Below are 8,993 nucleotides of genomic sequence, written 5' to 3'. Positions count from 1 at the left end.
CCCAAGTGCTGGAATTAAAGGCGTGCGCCACCACCGCCCGGCTGTAACCACCCTTTCTTAAGCACTGATCATAGGAGTCTTTGCCAATGGCCTGTCATATCTTTTGTCAGAGAGGTAAGCAGGTATGCTTTCATTTTGCAGAATAGGAAGTCAGAGACCAAAAGACGGCTGAGATCTGGACGAGCCAGTAATGGTCAATATCCATTTGGCTTCAGCAAGTTCCCTCGCCCACATAGGAGGCCATAGTCAGGACTGCTGAGCTGGACTCTCCCGTTGCTGACTGTTCCTCTCCACAGGTGCTGGTAACTCAAACCTAGGTGGCCCCATGGAGGCCCCAGCGCCCCAGCCAGTGAAGCAGGAGAACTTGACTGTTGAGGCCCTGACGCTCGACTCCCCGTGGCACCGCTTCCGCCACTTCCACCTGGGCGATGCAGCAGGGCCACGTGAGGCCCTCGGGCTGCTCCGTGCCCTGTGCCGGGACTGGCTCCAACCGGAAGTGCACACGAAGGAGCAGATGCTGGAGCTGCTGGTGCTGGAGCAGTTCCTGAGCGCCCTCCCTGCAGACACCCAGGCGTGGGTGTGCAGCCGCCGGCCCCAGAGCGGAGAGGAGGCTGTGGCGCTGCTGGAGGAGCTCTGGGTGAGCAGGAGGCCGTGGTGGCTGTGGTGTGGGAGGGGCTTCTGTGGACTATGCTTCTCAGCTTGTGGCCGCACATCACACATATGCAAAATCACCCTGAAAATGAAGGTGGGGTCTATGGCTGGTGCCGGGGTGACAGTTGCGCTTCCAAAGGTGCAAAGATGGCTCTCCAGTATCATCTGTGTCAGCAGTCCCCAGTTCCTCCCTCAAGCAATAAATAGTTGGCTGGAAGGTCCAGCTGAAGTCTGCTTTGCCCTGGGTTCCCATTAATGTAGAGAAAGGACATCAACTAAAGGAAGTTTCAGGAGACAGCACGGGTTGTCCTCTACTGATGTCGAGCAGAGGGCCGACTGGTCTTAGCTACAAAGTGGAGAGCAACAGGCAGGGAGCCCTTAGTCCAAATTTGGTAGTGCATACCTGTAAAAGAGGCTGAGGCAGAAGGGTCATGGAGAGTTCAAGACAGCCTGTAACTAAGCAAGAACCTTCTCTTTAAAAAGAAACAAACCAGAAAACAGAAGCAGGGAGTGCTGCCATTGAGGACACCTAAGGCTTTGTTATACAGGATTTTTACTAGGCCTCAAGCTTTGCAACATGGCAGATTGTCCATGTGGCTGGCTGGTAATCTTGCACGGTTCAAACTCCCACCTCAGACCAGTTACATGCTTCTTTTGTCTGGTCAGGGTCCAAGCAGAGGCCCCTTCTTTCCAGGTGTGACATTTGAAGGCTCATATATGACTTTCCAGAAGCCAGGACAACAGCCAGCTCTCTGTTGGGCAATTAATTTTTTTTTTTTTCTGATACTGTGTGGTGTTAGTGGGTGAGGTCATGCATATACCACTTTGCATGTGTGGAAGTCAGAAGGCAACTGCAGGAGTTGGTTCTCCTTCTACCATGTGGGATTCAGGATGTCAGGCTTGGCAACAAGCACCTTTACCTGCTAAGCCATCTCTGTGGCCCACCCTCTCTGTTTCTTTTTAGCCAAGGATGGTACAAGTAGTTGCTTTTAATGTATATATCTAGCAGAATTTTAAAAAGAAAAATCCCGTTGAAGATACATGTGGTGATATACACCTATAATCTCATTATTGGGAATAAGTTAGGAGGACTTTGAATTTGAGGCCAGCCTGGTCTACAGAGTAAGACCATGTCTGAAAATACCAACCATAAGAAAAATCTGTCTTAATGGCTAAGTGGTAGGGCCCTCATGATTCAGAGAATTTCCAAGCATGGACATCACTGGGCTCTCTGGGTCTAATGGCTCTGCTCATCTCCTCTGGCCTTTGGGGTTTGGAGGGTATAGGGAAATGCCTTCTAGAGATGGTCTTGATGCCTGTATTATCTGTCATCGCTATGATAAAATACCCTACCAAAAGCAACTTAAGGAAGAAAGCTTCTTTGGGCTTACAGTTCCAGGGTACATTAGGAGCTAGGGCAGCTAGAGAACGCAGAAAGCAATGAACACTGCTGCCCAACTCTTCTCAATTTTATTGTTTGTTTTTCAAGGAATGGCTTGTTTGTGTAACCCTGGTTGTCCTGGAACTCACACTGTAGAACAAGCTGGCCTCAAACTCTGCCTGCCTCTGCCTTTCAAGTGCCAGGATTAAATGTGTGTGCTACCACACCTGGTTCTCAGCTTGTTGCTAGATTCAATCAGAGAAGCTACCCGTGGAATGGTCACACAGTTAGGGTGAGTCTTCCCCCACAGAAGCACAGGGGCTCTTTCTTAGATGATACTGGTCCTGCTGAGGTGCCAGCATAAACCACCATAGCTCATGTGTCTCTGGTGATGTGTGTTGTCCAAGCTGCATTGTAGACTCAGCCCTACTCAGTTAGGAGCTTTGTCCTGTTTATTTCATGTGTCCCCGGTTGGAACAGTCCCTGTCCTTAGTGAGTGCTATATAAATGCTTGTTTTGGCAGTAATGAGGAACACTGCCCTGCCTTGAAGTTTCACACCAGAATGCCAAAGTGTATTTTGCTCCCTCACTTCTCTTGAGAGAGAATGTGACCTTTATAAGATAGAATGACTTGCCTGTGGTAATCCAGCCTCTGGTCTCAGTATACAAGTAGCCATGGGACTGTTTGAGACCCTGGGAGCACGATGTCTGCCAGCCCAAGAAACCTAAAGAAATGCTGGTGGCTGGACTAGGAAACTGGGGAGAGTCAGCTCTGTCCTGTGCCTGTGGTTACTACCTCAGGAAATGCCAAACCAGTTTGTTTCAGAATTGAGGGAAGTCTTAGAGCCCCAGAGGCAGCTTGGAGCTTGGAAACTGTAGCACAAAGTACTGAGTGTATGATGTGTGACAAGAGGAGAAATTAGTAAAAGAAAAGTAATCCAAGGTATGCTGATCCTTAGAGCTCTCAGCTTCTGAAAAGCATCAGAGCAGTACCATAAGCCTTCTGTGGCAAGTCGCCTGGGAACAAAAGGAGAAACAACAGCACATAGAGATACCAGAGACAAAAACTGAAGCAGTGTGGGCAGTGGGCATACAGCAGAGCTGCTGACGCTGGAGCAGCTTACACATGTTTGAACCCTAGAGGGAATGGACTTTTAGGGATGAAATTCAAATTGCCAATGTAGTCTCATAAAGAAGCATTAAATCTGAACTGGAGAGATGGCTCAGCAGTTAAGAGCACTGACTGCTCTTCCAGAGGTCCTGAGTTCAGTTCCCAGCAACCACATGGTGGCTCACAACCATCTGTAAAAGGATCCAGTGCCCTCTTTTGGTGTGTCTGAAGACAGCTACAGTGTATTCATATACATTAAATAAATAAATAAATAAATAAATGCAAATCTGGACCCTGAAAACAAGAGTACTCACATACAATAAACAAACAAATAGAAGCAACAAATCCGAATCCTGAGAATCAGAGGGCAGAAGGATCAGAACAGTGACTGAAGACCTTACACAAAAAAGGCACCAGGTCCTGGCAGTTTTATGTGTTGAACTGCTGCCAAATCTCTAAGGAATGGATCATTCTTAAACATTTTACAAACTGCTAAGATTATGAAGTGGGGTAGCACCCAGCTCATCTTGCTAGGTTGCCAACCCTCTGCTACTATCACCCTACAGTCCAACCAAGCCATTTCAAAGACAACCTGAAAGGGCAAGCCAAGGACTATCTCAAGGAAAGTAGATCCAAGAATCTCAAGTAGAATATTGTCAGCTCAAATACAGCCAAGGATTTATAAGTTAGTGTGTTGTAGCCAGTGGGCTTTACACAGATGCAAAGAATGTTCTGTCAGGAAATTTACCAGTGATGTACAACTCTGACAGAACCTATCATTCAAGGCTGAGCTCAGTTGAGTGATGGGGTAGGACTCAGCAAAGGTCAACATCAGTACACAAGCAAGCAGGGTAAGGCTTGGTACATGCCTGTAATTCCAGCAGAGGTAGAGGCTGGCCTTAGAGTGAGTTCAAAAGATGGCTCTCGGTCTGTAAAGCTAGAAGCTGCCTGAGTAATGTACTGATCTAGTCCACCAACATCAAGTGACTACTTAGGCTGTTCATCTTCCTCCCACACAGGCAGAGCAGGTGCCTACAGGATCCACACTGCTAGGTGCTTATGAGTCACCTATGCTTTTGCTGTGTGATCTAGGTCACCCTCCAGCCAGTGGTCCAGAGCATAAGACAGGAGGTGAGGAGAGGGGCCTTGTGTATGAAACTCCTGCATCTCTCATTTCCTAGCACCAGAGGAATTCTGAGCATTACTTCTTGGGAGTGTGAGCTTAGGAATCCTACCATATGTCCTGATTCTCAACTTAATGCTTTTCTGAGTTAAAAGTTGCTTAAAGTTTGCATTTTACCTAGCCACCAGCAGCTCAAGTCAGATTCAAAACAACAAATGAGTTACCTGTTGCTTTATAACAAATGCCCCCAAAGCCATTCAGTTGCTGTGGCCCAGAGGGTGGGGGACTAGGGGAAATGGATCTGTCTCCGAGCCTCTTAAGAGGCCACAGGGTATTGGCCATGGTTGCCAACACTTGAAGACTGACCTGAGGCTGGAACCCCATTTCCAAGGAACTTGCTTGCACTGGTTGACAAGAGACCGAGTTTGAGCAGCCTCCAGTATGGTACCCAGCTTCCCTTGGAACATCCAGCAAGGCAGCTCAGTGGATAAAGGTTCTTGTCACCAAGCCTGATGAGGAACTAAACTTCACATGGTGGAAGGAGAAAGCCAACTCTCAAAAGTCATTCTCTTGATGTTCATATGTACAGCTTGACTTCCTGTCCCTGTTACACACACACACACACACACACACACACACACACACTAAGGCTTGAGCGAAGGCTCTTCAGTTAAGCTCTTGCTGTTCCTGAAGAGGACTGGAGTTTGGTTTCCAAAACCCATGGCAGGTGGCTCACAACTTCCTGTAACTTCAGCTCCAGGGGATCGAATGCCCTCTTCTGGTCTCCACATACATGTATGCCTATGCACCAGCTCCCAAAACCACAGAAATGAATCTTCAGAAAAACAAAAACAGAACAAAACAGGCAGTAGTGTCGCATACCTTTATTCCTAGCACTCGGGAGGCAGAGGCCGGCAGATCTCTAATTCAAGGCCAGCCAGGACTACAGAGTTCCAGGACAACCAGGGTTACACAGAGAAAAACAAAACAACTAATCAGGCAATAGGATTTCAGAACTGTGTGGAGAGAGGAAGGCAAATACAAGCTATTATAATTTCTCAATTTGGCATATGCTATCTCATTTCAGGGCCCAGCAAGCTCCCCAGATCGGTCGTCATCAATGAGGGCACCTCGGGATATGACAGAAGGCCCGGGGGTCAGCGTTGGAAAGGAAGAGAGTGGGGCAATCCCCTTAGGTGAGCAGCCAGCCCCTTTTCCCACTTCATTGTTGATGAAGAAAGAAGTCCTTGTCTCCCAGGCTAAGTCAGGGACTGACCTGACAATCTTAACTTAGTGAATGCTATAGGGACAGCCAGCTCACACATGTCCTTGCCCTTGGGGAGCCAGCCCTTGGAAGGTGGGCTCAGATATTTACTGTCTGCCAGGTAGGTGATGCTCTGCCAGCCTGTGGAAACTCTAGCATACCTAAAGCAATGTGATCTTTGGAGCTAAGGTCTCCTTGTGCAGCCCAGTCTGATACACTGCCTCAGCCTTCCTGAGTGCTGAGATTTGAGGCATGCAGCTGTGCCCAGATCTGGCTGTAGTGCCTTTGGGTGCAGGGTTCTAAAAGGACTCACCCAAGGGTGGATGCTGCTAAATCAGGATTGGGCCCAGGCAGCCTGCCTTGGGGCCTCTGCACCCCAACATGCTGTTCCTATCCCAGGTGCTATGGTGGTGTTCTGTTATGTATCCAGCCCTGAGCTGGGCATGGAGTCTGTTTCATCGCGTTAGGGTGAGGTGACTCCTTATGTCTTTAGATAGTCAGGCAGACACCAGATATCCAGGAAGAAGCCATATAGTAGCTGAGGGTGGGAATAGGGCAGCAATGGGGGCGTTTCAGACACCGAAGGACGTCAAGTCCATGATGTAAAACTACGGGAACAAAGGTTGTGGATATTCCTAGGGTTCCACAGAACAGATGGGAAACCTAGACAGAGGGGTCATATGGTTCATCTGTCCCCTGTTTCCCTGCTTCTGTCCATTAGCGTGTTCCATTCAGACACCCTCAGTCTCTTAAGAGTGCAGTCAGCCCACCCATCGTGTTCCTCTGTAATGTCCCTCTCTCCCCACCACATGGTTCCTCCATCCGTCACCTTTGTTCTTATGTCAGTATGTACCCTCACCCATGTGTCCATCGGTCCACTGCCCCATTACGCCTTCTACTGCCTTCCCACCTGCCTTTTGTCTCCTTACTCCCTACTCCCTGTCCAGTCAGCTACACATTGGTATTTATTAGGCTGTGTGAGGCTCCTTGCTGGGAGGCACAGGGATGGGAAACCAGCCCTCCGGACCACCTCCCTGTCCCAAACTGTGCTGCCCACTAGCTCTGCCTCAGCCCTGACTGCAGTGTACCTTTCCCCCTCAGGAACCGGGGCCTCCTCCGGGACAGAGGTACCTGCAACGGGGAACAGCGGGGCCATGCGCCCGTACAAGCAGGAGCCAGGCAGCCCCCCACCAGCCCCACTGGCACCCGTCCTCCCTGCCTTCCTGGCGGCCCCAGGCACCGTGTCGTGCCCGGAGTGCGGCAAGTCTCCCTTGAAGCCGGCGCATCTGCTGCGCCACCGGCAAAGCCACTCCGGCGAGAAGCCGCACGCGTGCCCTGAGTGCGGCAAGGCATTCCGGCGCAAGGAGCACCTGCGGCGCCACCGTGGCACGCACCCTGGCAGCCCGGGGCCTGCATTGCGCCCCCTGCCGGCGCGCGAGAAGCCACACGCGTGCTGCGAGTGTGGCAAGACCTTCTATTGGCGTGAGCACCTGGTGCGCCACCGCAAAACACACTCTGGTGCGCGGCCTTTCGCCTGCTGGGAGTGTGGCAAGGGCTTTGGGAGGCGTGAGCATGTGCTCCGTCACCAGCGTATCCATGGCCGGGCGGCTGCGGTAGTGCAAGGGACTTCAGCACCGGGTCCGGAGGGTGGTGGTGTCTTTCCGCCCTGGGCTCTGGGCTAGCTGTGGTTCCAAACACCTGCTGCAGGGCATCATCCCCTTAGAGTCCTCCCAACCCCATGGCCTCTTCCCTTTCAGGCCCTATATCCACTCCTTCCTCCCTTCTGGAATTCTCAGCTTTCACACACCCCTGCGAAATACCCTTCTCTGCCTCCCTCATTCCATCCCCTTTTCACTGGAGGAGAGACTTGCTCTAGGACACCCTTCACCTGGGAAAAGGGACACAGGGAAGGAGCAGAGGCCCTACTCCTCCCTCTCCCAAGGAAGGTGATCTTGATATTGAACCCCAGGACAGAGTCGGGGCCCATGGAGAGAGGAGGTCCAGACCCAGATCTGGTTCTCTCCACAGCCCAAAGGAATGAGGTGGGGAGAGGTGCCCGAGAAAGTTTGTCATAGATGGCAGGTCACCAGCATCTAAGAGAGTAATAAAGTGACTGGCTCAGTGTGTACAGGAGTCTGTGACTCCGGTGATGAGCATCTGAGGCACAGGGGACTTGGGGGCTCCACCTCACACACTGCAGGAAGAAAGAGGAGGTCTGCCACCACATACACTCCCATCCAGGTTGTCCTAGCTGTATAGTTTCAGGTAGGTGGACCCCTCCCTTTTCTGGGCAGTGGTTCCAGTTTCATAAGTCATGGTGCTTGTAATGTCGCCCACCACCATTGCCGAGTTAATAGGTGATTCCGGGCCACTCCTAGATAACCAAGTGCTAGCCAGCAGGTCTGGGAAGCACATTTTACCGAGAAGACTCTATTCTGGACTTGGGAAGGCAAGGGTTGCCCCTTGGCCTCAATTCTTAACAGTGACAGTCCGGGAGTTATAGACCTAATGTCTCTTTAGGAAGTATTTCTTTGGGTATGTAGTCTACCCCAATCTGCTGTGGAGCAGGCTCTTTGGCTGGCTCAGTTCTTGGCCTGGCCCTGCTGGGTTTTCTGGGTACCTGCTTTGAGTCCCTGGTCCTGGCTTCCTCACCAGAACTCTATATAATGGCTGCACAAAGTGGAGGGAGATAGAGGGACCCCAATGCTCATTCTGTTTTTTGTCTTAAGATGGGAACTTGCTGAATCACGCCAAGCTGGTCTTGAGCTCATTGTGTAACCAAGGTGATCACAGATTTCGGGTTCTCCTGTCTCCATCTCCCCAGTTTGAGGATCATAAGTGTTGCACTATGTCACCTGGCATCTTAAAAGGCATATGCCACTATGCCCAAGTTTTATTCTGGTTTTGTTTTGATGTTATATAGCCGTGTCTTAAAACTTGCCATATAGATCAGGCCGCCTCCAAACTCAAGAAATCTGCCTACCTCTGCCTCCTGAGTGCTGGGATTAAAGGTGTGGGCCACCATACCAGGTCCTTATTCTTAATATATATGTGAGACCTTCCTGGAATACATACCCAAAGAAATGATCGAAGCTGGATACAACTATACTTTTAGGAAAAGAATAGTAAGTGTGTGAATAAGTAGCAGAATGAGTGGGGGTGGGGCTCTGGCAGAAATGGGAGGTTCTCTAGGAGATCCAGTTATGAGGGTTATATGATAAGAAATTCGGACTGTGTTCATGAGAGTATGCATTCCTTTGAAGCAATGATGCCCTCTGGTGGTGAGGGCTATTTCTAGAACTAAGAAGAAAGAAACACTTCTGGGAGTTTTTCTACCTCCCAGGTAGGAAAAAGCAGGTGGACAGCCCTTTCTGCAAAGAGAATTCATTCATTCATTCTCTCTCTCTCTCTCTCTCTCTCTCTCTCTCTCTCTCTCTCTCTCTCTCTCTCTCTCTCTCTCTCT

At 50.2% G+C, this 8,993-nt stretch overlaps 1 protein-coding gene across 6 annotated transcripts in view; it reads left to right on the top strand.

The window, feature by feature from the left end:
• Window positions 1-8,420, top strand: part of Znf444 (zinc finger protein 444) — a 22,913-nt gene extending 14,493 nt beyond the window's left edge. For all 6 annotated transcript variants that reach the window (XM_028779438.1, XM_028779433.1, XM_028779437.1 and 3 more), the window contains exons 2-4: window positions 297-637; window positions 5,354-5,462; window positions 6,632-8,420. In XM_028779438.1, the coding sequence (XP_028635271.1) occupies window positions 326-637; window positions 5,354-5,462; window positions 6,632-7,212 (1,002 nt within the window). In that variant the 5' untranslated portion in view covers window positions 297-325 and the 3' untranslated portion in view covers window positions 7,213-8,420. The remainder of the gene's footprint in view (window positions 1-296; window positions 638-5,353; window positions 5,463-6,631) is intronic.
• Window positions 8,421-8,993: the final 573 nt, after the last annotated feature.

This window comes from Grammomys surdaster, unplaced genomic scaffold, assembly GCF_004785775.1.
Source record: "Grammomys surdaster isolate TR1022 unplaced genomic scaffold, NIH_TR_1.0 352, whole genome shotgun sequence".
In the NCBI taxonomy this organism is placed as follows: domain Eukaryota; kingdom Metazoa; phylum Chordata; class Mammalia; order Rodentia; family Muridae; genus Grammomys; species Grammomys surdaster.
Note: the sequence above shows the minus strand (reverse complement) of the source record. Positions and strands in the feature narration are given on the sequence as shown.